General features: G+C 42.2%; 1 protein-coding gene across 1 annotated transcript in view; it reads right to left on the bottom strand.

The window, feature by feature from the left end:
• nrn1la (neuritin 1-like a) overlaps positions 1-17493 on the bottom strand; it is a 70142-nt gene that overhangs the window by 14552 nt on the left and 38097 nt on the right. Inside the window, exon 2 of the mRNA XM_086208446.1 lies at positions 7645-7795. Coding sequence (XP_086064572.1) covers positions 7645-7795 — 151 coding nt within the window. The remainder of the gene's footprint in view (positions 1-7644; positions 7796-17493) is intronic.

Genomic DNA, 17493 nt, shown 5'->3' with positions numbered 1-17493 from the left:
GGGCGAGAGGCGGGGTTCACCCTGGACAGGTTGCCAGTCCATCTCAGGGCCAACACATAGAGACAGACAACCATTCACACTCACAGTCACACCTACGGTCAATTTAGAGTATCAATCAGCCTCATCCCCTCTTGATGTCTTTGGACTGTGGGAGGAAGCTGGAGTACCAGAGAGAACCCACACAGGAACAGGGAGAACATGCAGACTCCACACAGAAAGATCCTGTGCTGGAGCCAGGACTCGAACCCGGAACCTTCTTGCTGTGAGGCCACAGTGCTGACCACTGCACCACCGTGCAGCCCACCTACTCTGATATAACCTCACTAAATATGTCAGAGTTGAGTTGTTCCACAAACTTAAAATTATTAAGATCCTTCCAGTGAATGTTATCCTACCTTAACCTGAGAACTCAAAACTTCCTGTTGAAATTTGTTTTATTAATGTAAGGACAAAATGTTCTTACTAAGTTAGTACTAACATTTTAAAGGCCTTTTTTTTTTTTGGTGATTTTAGTGAAGTTAATTTTAAGAGGAAAAGTCTGAGAACTAAACAAAAACTTGCTGCTAAAATTATACGTGGAATTATACATCGTAATATTCTCAGTGGGTTTTTTTTTTAAAACAGAATGGGCGCTGCGGGCATGTTGATACGTTCAATAAGAAGATGTTATTCAGTATCATTTCATGATGCCTTCTGTTGAAGAAATTAGTCCAAGTTGTACACCGTGACGGAATATGACATCCATCAGTGTCGTCGGTGGATTCATCCAGCTAAAGACTTTCTTCGCTGCGCGCAGGGGCCTCGACTCTCCTTGTGGTTGGCGTCAAGCTGTTAGTTCTCATCTGTAACCATCTCCTCCTTCCTTACTAAGGTACACCCCTTGACACTCTCTAAATCTGTATACACATTTTTCTTACTGTTTTACATCCGCTCCACGACTCAGCCGTAGCTCTCTCTTCTACTGTAAAAGCCGAAAGCTGCAATCTCACTCAACTTTTTTTGTAACTTTAGGATGAACTTGTGCAGGCACTCATGGTCTTTTCCCATATCCGATTATTCCAGAGTCCCATTATCAATCGGGAATTATTATCCGTATGCAAGTTATAATATACTTTACCTTTAAAAAGATTGTTTTGCATGTCTGTGTGTCAGTTTTCTCCAATCACTTCTAGTTTAGTTTTCGAGGAAGGCCAAAGTTTAATTTAAATCCTTTTTCCCCCCCCCCCCAAGGTCATTTCAGTCCAATATATTGAAATGGATGTGAGTAAAGATTCAAGCCAACTTCTCAAGTGAGTGGGTTTTTGGTTTGTGTTTGTTAATCCCTGACGGTCAGAGCACAAGAATCCCATGATGCTTCTGCTCATTTCCTCAATTCCTGATTGTGCTTCATGTTGACTTATCCTGATACATCCCTTATAAAACAGGGTCCATGGGGGTATCTCAATAAATCAGTATTTACATGCTTTTATGGCTGAGTGACAAGAATATGTTTGATATTGTGATGTGTTGTCTGTGGTACCTCCCACCCCTCCAAAGCTTAAACATCTGAAAATGTGGTCTTTTTCACACCATGCAAACCTGTCGCAGCCTCTCAGCTTGACTGCCTTGATTTGAAAAGAAAGAAAGAACGACTTGTGCTCTACTCGGGGAAGAGTTTGACGAAGCTTTAGAATCCAAACCAACACATTTCACTCGCTGTGGCCTTCATCGGGTTATGGATTCGACATGCTTCAAGAAAACTTCCATCACTACACAGTTTTTCACTGACAAAAGACTTGATCTGGAATCTGTAGCTGCAGCATCACAGCAGTAAATGTTTAAGCTGTGAAAATTACTATTTTTATTGCACATTTCATGTGGAATTGCGAAGCTACAAAGGCTGTTAGAGTCACACTCTGTCTTATTGACACCTTTGTGTAAAAATGAAAATAGTTCAAAGAATAAATATTCCTTTTTGTTCCTTTAAATTATTCCTAAATCTACATTATAAGAGGGAGAGATGTGGATCTCGGGAATATCACGGTGCCTTTGTTTGGCAGCAGTTTGAATTCTAACTGCTGCATCCTAAATGAGGTGTAGGGCTGAGAGCGACTTTAAAGTCAGAGAGGAACTGAAATAAGAAGCACTGCAATGAGATGCAATGAAACCATGAATGGCCTTATCTAAATCTGCAGAGGATAAAAATATAGAAGCAGATAGAAAGAAGTGTGAAAACACAACCTTGTGAGAGCAAGTATTTTGATAACACCTGTTTTAGCAATCGGAGGTCTCTGCTTTTGTTGTTTGAGTGACTGTAACCACTGAAACAAATACCACATTTTTTTTAACCATGCTCCTCTTTGTACTTGACAAATTCTTCAGGTAAAAGATGAGTTTTCTGAATGTCACGCTTTGATCACATGCTGTCAGTCAGATGAGATCTCTATTCAGACTTCAAACTAAGATCGAGCTGTGCTTGGTGGTGATGTGATTGTTTTTTTTTTGTTGTCATTCTTTATCATCAGACTTCACGCATGCTGAAGTGGATCGTGTTAATCAGAAGAGAATTATGGTTGTCATTAAATACATTTCAAACTCCTGCCCTTCTTTTTGCTGCTCTGTTTGAAGCAATGGAATAGAATAAAGATTGGATTAAGAACTGAATTTCCTCTCGTATACCGTCACCTTCTTAAAATAACTGCCTGCCATTTTTTGACAATTTGTTTTTTGCCTAAAAAAACTCCTTATGATGTATTGTTTCTAGTTTTTTTTTGTGTGTGTTTTCGGAAAAACTTGAAAAAATGACAGGCAGTTATTTTCAGAAGGCGACAATATAGAAAAATACTGGCTTAAACAGTGTTTTACTGTGAAATCCATCTATCGGAACTTCCGTCATCTGAATTCTTCTTTTTAAACTAGTCATCTTCTTTACAAGCATTTCAAGGTTGACAGTGCAGGAGAGAAATTTTAGGTGTCCGGTCTTTAAATAAGTCATCCCAATTTGAAACCCAAAATTCAAGCCAAAGTCGAAAAAGAAAGAAAGAAAGAAAGAAAGAAAGAAAGAAAAGACAAAAGGTGGAGCCTGAATAAAACCTTCAAATTTAAACACACATGCACACATGCGCACACACACACACACACACACACACACACACACACAGAAAACAGAAGTGCAAGGAATCACAGTTAAGGCATGAAGTGTTGGAGGACTTGACATCTGCAGTTATAAATGTAACTGATTCACTCTTCACTTTCACCTTAAAAATCAACTGGCAGACACAGTGGAAACTGAAACACGAGTTTTACATTCTGACAAATGTATTCAGAACTTCACATTTGTCCCCAATTCTGCATTGGTTTCAGAGAAAAGAATTGTAGAAAAAAAGAAAACCAATGGTTGAAAATCAATGTTTACAGTTTATAACGAGGACGAAATTCATAATCTATGATCACATTATTACAATTTGTGTTCTTATATCCATATCCGCATCCATTCAGTAAAATGTGAAATGTCACACAAAACATGAAAGGCATTAAATCTACCCTTTAACCTCAGTAAAATTGATTTATTTGACAGATGCAGGTACAGTCCTTGTTTCGGTAAAATATAATAATCCTTTGTAGTTTTAAATGTGGACATTCTGCATGTCAACACAGGCACAGTATACAGATTGAACTTCTCCCTCTTCCATTTTTAGACCTCCTCATTGTTGTGAACCCCACAGTTGTGATATCATCTGGATATTTCTTGTTTCATGTTGATCTGAAAATCATTAGTGAATTTTAAAGGGAGAAGGTCAGTGGGAAGAGGACTCATCCCTGCGGCACTCCTGGGGCTGGGAACCAAACTTGACTGCTTTATTTCAGAAGTCCGGGATCCAGAGGCACAGTCAGGTGTTCATATTCATGCCCTGGGGTTTCCTGAACATTTAAAGAGGGTTGATAGTATTGAATGCAGAGCTGATATAGAAAAAGTGAATTTTTTTTATAGGTATGTTTGGACTCCAGGAATCGGCGGGTGAAGTGCGTTGCCAGGGTGACAGCATCATCTGACTGTCATGGATGATATGCACATTGCAGTGGCATCATCAGGGGCATTTCACTATTACCTTCGGCATATTACCATCTCTTTAAATTCTACCAAGTAAGTGTTCTGTTGTAATTCTATTTATCATGTGGATCCCCTGTTATAGTTTATGTTCTGTCCCCTTGAAGGAACCTTGGACCCCTTATTCTTTGAATCAGTTTAACAGTTACAGTGAGACGTTCTCCAGATTTGATGTCCTTTGTGGACCATTCTCTCCATTGAGCGCTAAGATTATGCCACCTGTCTTTCCATCTGCGCACCGTCGTCAGCCCACGTCACCTCACTTACCTGTTTGCTTCCCTCCTCACATGGCTTCCACTATTACCCATCACCCTGGAAGTGTAATAAATCATTTAGTGCCTAACTCTGCCTCAGTGTCCTGTATGTGGGTCCACAAACGTTAGGGCGTTACCTTACTTTAACGTGGTTCAACATTTTTAACCTGCCTCTCTCCTGGGTGTTACTACCAAAGGTGACTTTTTAATTCTGTTGTGCTTGGCTCCCCTGCATGTTAAGTCCCAAATATTTCCTTTTCACCTCAGCCGCTCTGGATCCAGGGTGAATGATTGCATCTTCATAATGCCTATTGTGAATATGAGGAGTAAAAGCAGTGCTGCACTCCAGGGATGGCTCTGACAATGGTGCAGCCTTGGCCTAGATGCAAATCATAGCCTCCTATTCTGTGTGTGTGTGTGTGTGTGTGTGTGTGTGTGTGTGTGTGTGTGTGTGTTCATGTATGTGTTTGAGCGCGCGTGTGCATCTTCAGAGGGTGCACTGTGCTTCTTCCTCATTAGCTGCCTCTGATAGAAGTGCTAAAACCATGTTCCTGAATTAAGAGGAGGGAGGGAAGTCAGAGAGAAGAGGAAAAGAGAGCTGATGATAGAGGTAGGTGAGAGAAGACAATGTAGGGGGGGGGAAAGAAAGAACAAAGAGGTGAAAGAAAGAGGGGGAAGTGGAGGGACGGAGACAGAGAGTGAAAAAATTGGAAAAAGAAGACGTGAGGTGAGCACATCGAGAGTGTAGATTGGGGGTAAATAGTGTATGTGTGTGTGTGTGTGTGTGTGTGTGTGTGTGTGTGTGTGTTTGTGTGAAATCTAAGTTCCTCTCTCCCTGCATTAGGCACACTCACACTTGGTTGCAGGATTAGTAGTTTAATTGGTACCTCAAGGAATAGAAGCGACTTAACAACAGTGGCACCACGGGTGGGCTGCAGGGCCATGGTGACACATGGACACACACACACACACACTCTCACACACACACACACATACACACTCACACACACACACACGGGCACGCACATATATACTCTGCAAAGTCTTCAGGGTAAAACTTCGGTGACATGCAGCTGCATAAACTGTCCTACCAGCACCGCGTGTCTTGTTGGAATCAGTTTCAAAATGTTCATCAAGACATCAATTCTAACATTTAGAAATCCTTCTCTCTGGGGTAAACAAGCTAAATTCACACAGCAGGCAAATGTGGCTTGAATCTGATTTTTTATATTCTTTCTTCGATCTGGGTTTTTTTTTTACACAACAACGTGAACAGCTCCAATCGCAGTCTGACCTTTTCAAATCAGATCAGGGCTATTTGTCAGATGTGGTCTGAAACCTCATACAGATCTGAGCTTTTGAAATGGAAACTCTGAACTGTCAAATCAGAATTCATGTGACTGACGTCACTCTAGAGCAAAGTTTGACTGACTGTGCAGACAGGAGTCACTCTGCAGCACAAACCATGAAGGAAGGCGCTCAGCGGAGCAACAGTCAGGTGTTACACTGCATAAAAACTTCAGGGTTCATATTACAAGAACCACTTCTACATGACTTCCTCTTCTTCTTTAGCTTTTGTTGGCAATTGGTGAACCAGCTGTCTTTGGTTTATTTCACTGAAGGACAATCACAATCACAGTCATTGACAAAATGTAAAGGATGTGGGTTTGCTGCTACCAATGAGGCAACTGTCTAGCAGTCCCAAATTTTACAACATGGAGATCCTGGATGTCTGCTCTCACATATCTACACCCGATATAACATTCCAAGCAGACGGACACATTTTGCGCCGTCACCCTCCCCGTGACAGGAGAAACCTCTGACATAGCCTCCGCAGGTCAGACATGCCTGGACTAATGGCAGCAGAGTGTCTATGTATATATCTCCATAGTCATTACTGCAGTGCATTGATATTCATCCATCCATCCATTTTCTACACCGCTTATCCTTTAAGGATCATGGGGGGGGCTGAAGTCTACTCCAGCTGACATTGAGCGAGAGACGGGGTTCACCCTGGATGGGTCACCAGTCTGTTGCAGGGCCATCAGGAGCAATTAAGGGCTCAGTATCTTGCTCAAGGGTACTTGGACATGGTCACCGGGGGAAGTGAGGATCGAACCAGCGACCCTTCAGTTGCTAGACGGTCGCTCTACCTCTGAGGCCTCTGAGCCGCTGAGTCACCAGGAATTGTGTGGAATTTCAATGAAAATCATATTTGCTATGAAATTCATGCTGTTTCTTTTCACACACACTTATGTGTGAAAACAGAATTCTCTTAAATATAGGTGTGAATATGGACAAAGTTTGCTGTTACTGCCTGTTGAAGTGCACTGAATTGTGTGTGAAATGTATATAAAGTGGGAACGCATGATAGTCTCGGCACAACATTGGTATTGGCAGATATTTGTACTGGCCCACTTTCGCTTGTCTCTTCTTTTCTCTTCATCAATACAAAAATAATGAAAAATGCTCCTTTTTCAAATTCACAGTCTTTTTTTGTATTTGCAATGTGACTACTATATCAGAGTGTTCAATGCAGACAACATTTACTATTAGCAAAAGAAACAAAAAAAAGAAACAAGCAATATCAACCAATATTGTGCATCCCTAGCGTGAAGCGCTTACTCTTAATATATTGAGAAAACAGAGCTGCTCACAATTCCAAATCTGTTTATCCAGTCAACTCTGCAGCGCAGCAACTTTTCTCGTTTGGCTGATCTTTTTGGCTGACCTCTGCTGTATCTGTGGTCCACTGAGATGATTCTGCATACTTCTGATACAGAACAAATTTGACTGGACAGCAACGCTGTGCTCAGATCAGCGATCCTATTCTAAGACCCTTCACACATTAATGGATCTTTTCCCTAGTCGACTCCACCAGAAGATGGATGACAGAGGTGTGTATAAATAGAGCGGTGAGCGGAGATGACAGAGCGAGTAGGAGGAATGACGGATGGATACAGGATATAGAGAAATGAAGTGGTGACAGTAAGGAAAGAGAGAAAGCCAGTGAGGAACATTCTGTAGGTTTTTAACCATCTGGCCTCCAACTGAAACAAAGAGAACTGCAGAGGTAAGATATGCTGACAGGAGAAGGCAGCTATGGGAGCGGAGTGTTCACAGTTGAGGAGGAGCTGAATTTCTACTCCTTCTTAAGTAATTTGCACAGGAATCAGACATATGCAGGCGCTGGTAACACATGAACAGGGTTTTTTTTTTCTAATAAACAGTTATTCCATTACATTGACAGTGTATTTAGCACATAGCCATAACAATGCTCCCAGAGTGTGTGATAGCACGAACCTGCAAATGGAGTGTATCTCATGTGTGTCCTCATCTTTGCGAGCACTGTCCGTCAAACTGTCGCCCAGAGCCATCAAACACTGAGCAAAACCCTTGTAGATGGAGTGACACCTTCTGGTTGAAGCTGCAGCAATAGGGCGAGGGCTCAGCACTGGAAAACATACACACACACACACACACACACACACACACACACACACACACACACACACACACACAAAGAACCACACAGAAAAGGAGAAGTGATGATAGAGTTGAACAGCGAGTCATTCTGAGTGGAAATATCAATGCAGCAGTTGACAATAAATCTATGTTTTTTTGTTAAGTGTCGAAATTTAAAAAAGGAGCATGAGTGCAGGGACTGACGCTGCTGCCGGAGCAGTTGTTTGTTTCTATGATGGACTGAGAGGTTGAGAATGATCTATCATATCCACAGAGCCTCCGTCAGCCTCCTCAATCCTCTCCCTGTTCAGACTTTCAGTGTTTAAATTCTGCTGCTGATCGATTGCTCACATCAGAGATGAGACAGCACAAGGCTCTTTGACCAGGAATACAACAGCATAAAAAAATCCATATTTATATTCAGTTATCAGATTGTGTTCCGCACAACACGCACAGTCTTGTCTGAACTATTCACTCAAACTAGCTTGGAACACGCTTGAAGTTAACAGATGTTTTAAATGATTCTACAGCATACAAAAAGAGACAGTTTCCTACTACATACACCGATGTGTCCCACCGTGCAAGGATACACTGCAAGGCATTGTTCTGCTGAAAAGGGGCATGAAGGACAAAGCGCACAACAACTCATCATCTTGGTGCCTTCATGTTCCCTTGGATGATCTGCAGCTATGTCCATGACTTGTGTTACCACACCCCCGCCCCCAGTCATGACCTCACCAGCACCCTGGGTCACTCTGCTTGCATTTACATCACCGACACCAAACTGAACTCACTGCCATCCATGTGCATGATGAAGGTAACACACTAAAGACTGTTGGTATGTCAAGCCAGTGACACACTGCAGAGCTTCAGCAATCAGCTAAGTGTCCATGATTGCTTGCAGCATGCTAACTGTCTTCTCTCTGCTGACTTGTGACATCTGTGACTTTGCTATGTGACAAATCTAGAGTATTAGGAGTGACCTTTTCTTCACACCACCACGAGGAGCACCAATGTATTTAAATCATCTTGACATTCTGTAGCTGTGCAAGAGATGAATTATTTTGGTAAATACTGGAAGATCACGCAGGTAAATATACTAAAACGAGTGAAAATGGCTGCAAAAACGAATATGTTGCAGTTGTGCTTCTGTGTATAAACAGAAATGCAGAGTCTCTGAACCTCATGCAGAAACCCAAACGATATTTCAAACAAACATCCATATTCAAAAATAACAAAACAAATATGTCTTGTGTCAAGAATCCCCCATGGCATCTTGTCAGGCGCCGATAGGAATTGTCAGGACGCTTGAGCAAAAGTGGGACAAGGAGGTGATTGTCAGTTCTAAATAGGTACAAAGTTTTGAGGAGGAAGTGACATGAATGACAATCTACTTTGGCACCGTGAAGAGGATTTATATATATATATATATATATATATATATATATATATATATATATATATATATATATATATATATATACATATATATATATATATACATATATATATATATATATATATATATATATATATATATATACATATATATATATATATATATGGTGACGATGGAATTTGGATGGAAAACACATGTTCTTTAACATTATTAATGACGGGAACTCGAAACCAGCAGGTAAACACCAACATCAACGGATATTTAGTCGTGTTCATGGTTGACGCAAATCGAAATCTGAAATTTTAGATTTTTTACATATTATCTACAGTATGTATGGCAACTGCCCTCTAGTGGTTAAAACACAGCTCTTTTTTTTTTTTTTTTTTGCAATTGATAGATTTTTTTTTTTATTTAAAATTTTAAGTTGATTTGGGGTGTAAAACTTTGTTCAGCTGCGGAGAGGAAATCAAAAACATGAGGCCAAACCAAAGTACAGTTATTGGTCCATTCAAAACACCCCTTCTTTTTAATGAAAGATGCCGCCTCACCCCTGAGCTCAGTTTTGAAGTCAGCAACTAAAGTGCATACAAATACACACCTCTGGCAAGCCAATCTCACAAGTCATTTAGATGGTGCATCGCGATTTAGAGCAACTCACCAAAGCCCAAAGCTTTTTGGTGAGTCAGATTTAAAGAGGCAAAAATCTTCAAAAACAACGAGCGAAACGGTTGATGTGTTTTTGAAATTTTGATTTGCAATCATTCCCTCATTTTAGTACCGTACCACAATTTTCTGAGGAAATGACAGTGAACTGGGCTTTCATGTACACACTGCAGACGAGTGCATCTCTTCTGGGACGAAAGGCACTGCCATTTGATTAGGCTGATCCTTCCTCATCTTTTAAGCAGAGGTAAATGGATTTGAATCAGGGGCCTGAGAGGAATTCAAAAAGTGGTTAAGTGTTGTGAAAAGAGAAGATTATACACACACACACGCTGTTTTGGTCATTTTGTCTATTTCCACCCCGAGACCCTTCAATCACCACGTTCATCTTCAGTTTTCTTGTTGATTTGTTGGGATGTCACGTTCCTGTGTCGGAATGAGGTGCCAACCTCCAGTGAAGCCAACGGTGAAGTACCAGAACTGCAGTTCCAAGACCAGCCACTCGAGGACTACACCCACAGACTCCCCCCGTAGCTGAAATTCATCTGCTTGCAGCCAAGTAAAAAACAATGTTATTGTCTACTTTCGTATAGACTGCTCAGCAGTTTCAATTGTATAAAGGAGTACTTAAGGGTGTGGCCTTGCTGAGTGGCAGGTGAGGGGTCACCAGCCATGAACAGGGTATAACCATAGGAATATCATGGCAAGAATGCCAATAGATAGTGTCAGGTGACCAACACGGCAGCGACTCCTATGTCATGCTTCAGAAATATTTGGTTAAGGCTAAGAAAACATTTCTGGTGCTGTTGAGTCTGGAAGGAGGGGACCAATTTGAATAAATGTGTTTACAAACCGCAGCGAACCATGAAACGGGCTGGACTGCAACCGGACTGAGCTGCCATCGTTATTTTAACATATGTGCCACCAACACAGAGTGCAGCGTTAAGAGGTTGTTGTGTTTTCCCACTCGTCTCCCACATATGGTCGCCTACACTACAAAAAGGCAATATCCAAAACGCCAAACTTGAGGAATCCAAACAGAAGTACACCAACCACTGAGTGGCTTCACACTGGCCCTGTCTACTTCTCATGCAGGATATGGTCAGAACCAGAAAAATAGTATTCAACATCAAAACGCATCGTCCTCAAAGCTGTTGTTTTCAGACATAGGAGAGACAGTAAATCAGTAAATAAATCATCGACTGTCACTCTCCTCACAGCTGTGAGTCAACTGGCTCAAAAAGGAATAAAAATATTCAGTAAATGATTGGCACCAACCTGTCTTCAATACATGTTTTACCGCTGATACATACAGGTATTATCCCACCATCTCTGCGCCTTCTCCTCATTTGGGTGATGGGCAATGGAGAGGGAGGAGGGAAAAGAGGTGCAGTGAAAGGCTTTGGCAGCTGCTTTCTTTTGCCATCTGTTGCTTATTCCTGTCTTTCTTCTCTCGCAATTCATCTCTTTACTCATTCATGTCAAAGCTCCTGTCTCATGACGGCCAGTGCACACCAATGACTACCAGCCTATTGAAATACAAAGTCTGAATAGTTGCCACTGCATATACATGAGATAAAGAGGTGAGGAAGAGTTGAAATCAAACTTTTGAAAACACATCTATCAATAATTACCCCTTCATCTTTATCAATCAATTATCATCAATAATCAATCACTCCACTGGCATGAGTTAAAACAGGGTAGAACTTTAATAATCCAGAGGGAAGTTTATGTCCAGATTCAAGTGTCGTCTGAAATTAAATCCACAAACAGGCTGAGCGTTGGTTGGTGAATGATGGCGGATCAAAGTTGTGGTTTGTTTGGAGGATTAACTGTGAATCAGATTAATCACACCAATTCGTCTCACAGTGATGCTGTCAAAATCATTTTAACTACAAAATACAGCATCACCGTCCTTTTCTGGTCTCATTAAATGAAAGCTGTTAGTGTCCTGGGTTCATCCATCCATCCATTTTCTTCTGCTTATCCTGTTAAGGGTCGCGGGGGCTGGAGCCTATCCCAGCAGCCTTCAGGTGAGAGGTGGGGTTCACCCTGGACAGGTCACCAGTCCATCACAGGGCCAACACATAGAGACACTCACAGCCATAACTACAGTCAATTTAGAGTATCAATCAGCCTCGTCCCCTCTTGATGTCTTTGGACTGTGGGTGGAAGCTGGAGTACCAGAGAGAACCCATACAGGAACAGGGAGAACATGCAGACTCCACACAGGAAGATCCCGTGCCCGAGCCGGGACTCGAACCCCAAACCTTCTTGCTCTGAGGCGACAGTGCTAACCACTGCACCACCGAGCCACCCGTCCTGGGTTCAGAAAAAAGATAAAAATCTTTATTGTTTCATGAGTCTGCTTTTCAACAGAATTACACTTGTTGGAAGTTTTTCAATTTCTCCTCTAAAACAGGAATTTCCACCATGAAAATGTAAAGCCTGATCCCAGCTACACAGGCGTAAACTGACCTCTAGTGTTCATTCATCCACTCATACACAATAATTGTGAAAACGTCAGGAGCAGTGAAGGGTCCAGTGGGTCAATGGCATGATCAAACCAAGAACCTTCTGTTTTCTACAGATGATAAAAGCCTCCACTCTCGCTACGACTGAAGTGAAGTGAACTACAATTGCATCATATCAAGTTCACCTCTCCTGTAATAAGTTCAGTCAGCTAATGTTTTCAGTCTCGCTGCCGTCAGTCAGGCCCGTTGCTGATCAGCTGGAAGCCCACGGATGGATAAAGAGATGGCTGATGAAGCCGGTTTTACACAGAGGCCAAACAGTTTATTTATAAGTAAGATGTCCGATGAACTGATGCACTTTGCCAACACAGTTTCACACCCTATTCGACAAAGAAAGACATTTGGTCAAGTCCCCCTGGTGTCCACAGCCGACGCAGAGTGTTTTTTTTTCTGGGGTTTTCCGTTACGTCACATGTTGACGCCACAACTCATCCATTTCTATTGGCGATGCCAGACTCTGTCTTACAATTTCCTCTTCCGTCTGGTCCTATTTGCTAATTATCGACTGTTCTTAGTGTTGTTAGGGTTGGGGTTAGGGTAAGGCTAGTTGTTAGGATTAGGGTTAGGGACTGGTTATCACCGCAACACTTCTTGTTTGCATGGAAAATCTCCTTTTCATCAACATCTGACGATGTCCACAGAGGGGGTACCCTCAATGTTGCCTGCGGATGCAGGGGGACTTGACCGAACGTCGTTCTTTGATGAATAGGGGGTGAGACTGCGTTGCTTTGTCCCACACATCTATGCTACAAAAGACTTTGATCCATTCGGTCCAGAAACATTTTGAAAGTTTTGAAGAGCCTCAAAAAAATTTGTATCCCTCTTCAGCTTAATGTAGGGTCAGCTAGTTGGGCTGATTTAAGTCTCAAGTGTTCATGTTCTTCTTCAAACCTTGATGTTGAGTTTGTGCCTCATGCACCACTGAGCAACATTAAGAGGAATGAATGGGACTGTATCCAGTACTCCTTAAAATTCGTAAATACACCCACTTCTACTCTATATTTGCAACAAATTTATAGGGATTTCACAAATGTTCAAAATTCCTTCTTCTGTCTAGATTGATAAGTTTCTTTGACTGAATCAAACAACGTCACCCAAATCGTCTCCAGGTTTTCTAGGTCTCAGTTGAACCTCCCGACTGGTAACAGAGGTGAACGTCTGGTCCCAGAGGAAACTCATCATGCCTCTCAAGAAGAGTGAGATCATTTAAGAGCGGCTGCTGACAGATCTTTCGCCAAGCTGAGGTGGTCCTCTTCAAGGGTGTGACAGGCACAGACGCTTCATGTCATGATTAGTGTACAAGACAGCGGGGATAACACTCCTGAAGAGTGTGACTGTCCCAGAGCAGGCTTGTCGTGACGAGTAAAAGTCAGAGCGGAGCCACAGCTGGAGGCTGGCAGGTGAACAGGAGATGCTAATTGGGTCAGACACTGCATCAAGCCAACTCTCCCTCCCCTCCCCAGAGAGACACTGTTTAATATTTAATAAAGCAGGCTTCTCCCACCCCTCCTTTTCTATTTGTGGTGTTTTTTTTCCCTCTGGAAACCTATTGATTTCAGGCAGGGTTGTTCACAGAGCCCGAAGATTATTGGCCTCACTGATCTCCATCAAGTTTTAATGAAGACCTGAGGAGGGAAATGGTTGGAGAGGAAGGAACATGTGAGAGGAGAAGAGATGTAGATGATGGGGGAGGTGGCAAATAATGGCCAATGGTGAATGAACACGACATAGATTGATGAGCAGAGGTGATATTTTGGGGATTAATGAGGCATTTTTGAATTCTCTAACTCACAACCAGCTCTGAAAGGATTCGGCAACACGTTTGTCTCCTTCTGCTGTATGAGGATCCTCAGTCAACATCAGCTGAAGATGTTTTACAGTCAGTCTGCCACTACTCCATTTACTCTTGCAGCTCTGCTCGTTCTGAAACAAGTTAATGGTCCAAAATACCACTCTGTACTGAACACTCATGTTCCCTGGTCAGTATCGGACAACTAGGGAGAAGTAGCGGATGCTAGCTGTGTTACCTCCATCATCTGACCACCTGTCTGGAGCCTCCAGGCCTATCCTGAACAGAGGCGGTCATCGGCAATATCTTTACCCTCTATGTGAGAACCTCATGGGTGGAACTCTTGAAGGAGAACACTTTATTTGTTTACCAGCGTCTGGTTACAGCGCAGCTCTCTGTGGAACCAAACCTGGCAACCTTATTGTGATGACAAGACTCTGGGATGTTCTGCCATTATATTGAGCGAATACAAATGAGTAGGACAGTCCCATGGTCCTCCCCCCTTCAGAAAACTGCACTATGATTGTCTCCACCAGCCGCTGCTCCAACTGAAATCAGCTCGGGGTTTACAGTTGGGAAATCAAGGCAGGGAAGCGCATCTGTTCAACTGGCAGCATTTGTCCTGTCTGTTCTGGCTTCTTCACAAATGCTCCACTAGCAGGGTTTGATTCAACATCTTCTCATTTATTTGGAGATTGCAGGGAGTCAGTTGAGGACTCCCAGAGGACAAAACCAGTGCCGTTGAATAACCATGTGGACTTCATGGTTCTCTTCAGCGAACCGTATTCTAACGACAGGAACAGAAGATAAGATAAAATAGTACAGACTGAATCAGTAAAAAAGGTCAGGATGCAACATGCCCGTGATGACATGCTGTTGTCTAACATTATATTTAGCATGTTAGCATGCTATTAGTACCATGGATGCAAGTTAAACTTTAAGTCCAGGGGTTTACAACATGTAAAATCTAGAGGAAATGTGAGGCTTTGTTTACACAGCATTTAATAATCAAGGTCCTAGCAGGCACAATTTCATATCCTGACTGATTTGCCCATTGACAAATGTTGCAAGAATTACCATAGCGACTAATCTCACATTAACAAAATAGGGAGAGGAAAACAAACAGTAAACCAGAGTAGCTGTTTAGCTACCAGCAACGATTACGGCGCTAAGAAGCACATAAACTCTCCTCGTCTTTGTCTGTCACAGCTGTGAATGCATCCTGCAGGCTATATACCACAGAACTGAACCAGAAGCAATGGGTTATGTCCTGCATAAACTGTAGATCCATTTTAGTCCTCACATGCATGTTTAACCACTAGGAAGTGTCAGTGAGCTTACTGAACCAACACCAACTATGCTATGTGGCTGACTGATGGTGTTTGTAGGTACTTGTTCAAAAACCCAGTCTACTGACCCAAGATGAGAATCAGTGTGTACAATATCACCCCTGTGTTACATCAGTGTCATCCAGCACTGAAAATCTGCCCCTGATCCTTCCTGAGAGTCTTCCAGAACTACAGCCTCCAGAGCAAAAACTTTCTGTTGGTAAAAGAAATGACAGCCCAAGACTTAAATCTCTGGATTTGTGTGAGTGAAATGCTTCCTTGAACGTTTTTGGGAGAGAGTCCTGGATCAAGGCGGGCTAATGGTCTATCTGGTACTTCTCTGGTGACCCATGTCCCTGCATGCCCCAGTGAGTGTGTGTATGTGTGTGTGTGTGTGTGGGGGGGGGGGGGGTGAACAGGTTTAAAAAAAATCATTCAATGGGTCCAAGATGTCGCCAACTGTGGATTTTTATAATTTTGGTCCATATAATCAAAGGTGCTGCAGGCCTTTGTTCCCATTAGGCACCAACATGTCAAGGTTAGTCCATATAGTATGTGTGCTCTCTGGACTCCTTAAACACCAGTGAGGCTGAGCTGCAGACAACCGCTCGAATTCAGATAGCACAGCAGAGGAAGGTGTGGAAAAAAGACAGATGTGAGGTCAAAAAGAGGCTGAAATATGGCCATAAGAATAAAAAGAGACAGAAAGAACCAGAAAAAACCCACATAGTTAAAACTTCAACGGCTTGTTGAAAGTGTAACTCCTGCTTCATGAGACCCATCAGCGTTAAGGGAAGCAGGCAGATCAATGATGGGACAGCTGATCAATTGCTTCTCAACCTGCCTTGATTAATATTTGATATCTGAACTAAGACTGAGCCCAGGGAGTGAAGGAGAGAGAGCAGAGGGGTGGAGAGACGGCCTGATACAGACAGCAAGAGGAATCTCCCGGCTTTGCAGACTTGATTGCGATCAGAAAGAGAGATTACGAGGATAAAAAGAGATGAAGAAGTGTAGAAAAGCATTTTTCTGAAGGGCCTGATGAACTGCACTGATAAATAGTATTTGTTTGGCAGAATTGTTTAGGGGTATTGATGTCAGGGATCATCGATCTCGTTGCATCCTACGGATGACAATTTTGAAAGGATAAGACAACATTATTCTATATTTTCCTCATTATTTTACAGTCTGTCACCTCACATTTCTGTAGCCTGCCTGTGGCACTCAGCCCATTTGTTTCCACTGAGGAAATCTTGAAAAACAGCTACACAAATAAATAGCTGCAAAAAGCATAGCAAACTGTGAAGAAGTGCATAATAAAAGACTTGCTAACATTAGCAGACATCCTTAGCTTTGGATCGGGTCAACTGCTAATTAATGCGTATCAATGCATGTATCAACAGCAAAAAAGCAACAATCACAAAAAGCTTAGTAAAGGTTGAACAATGACATCTTGTCATAATTCAATTATTAACACATTTACAGTTTTATGAAACCATGTCAAGCATATCATGTCTTATAGAAGCCTTATAACCTATTAATTACTGCTCATTACAACTTATTATAGCCTGTTTTATGTTTAATGATATTAGCAGAGAGACAACATAGAAATGTTCAGCATGAGAATGCACACTGGGGAGGAGTAGCGGTTGACGGGGGCCCAGCCACTCACTCTTGCCCCGAGGCCCCCCCTAGTAGGATAAATTGGCATTAAAGGGAAATTGCTGATTTTACACAACAAAGTTTGTTTACTGCATACGTGAAGAGGCTTAGTGTGGATCCAGATCGCCTCGAGTGATGTCACCGAGTCAATGTCAGTCGAGGGTGGAAACTGACCAAATCTGGAGTTTCTTGTACATTCTTAATGAAGCCTTAGTGGAAGTAAAGTTCTGGATGTATGTAGGTGCAAGGTTTGAACCAAAACACTTTTTTTGGGGGGGGGGGACTGCTGCATCAATTTTGATGATTATTTTG

The sequence above is a fragment of the Aulostomus chinensis genome, chromosome 7 (genome assembly GCF_037954235.1).
Source record: "Aulostomus chinensis isolate RoL2024-O1b breed Wild chromosome 7, RoL_Achi_v1.0, whole genome shotgun sequence".
In the NCBI taxonomy this organism is placed as follows: Eukaryota; Metazoa; Chordata; class Actinopteri; order Syngnathiformes; family Aulostomidae; genus Aulostomus; species Aulostomus chinensis.
Note: the sequence above shows the minus strand (reverse complement) of the source record. Positions and strands in the feature narration are given on the sequence as shown.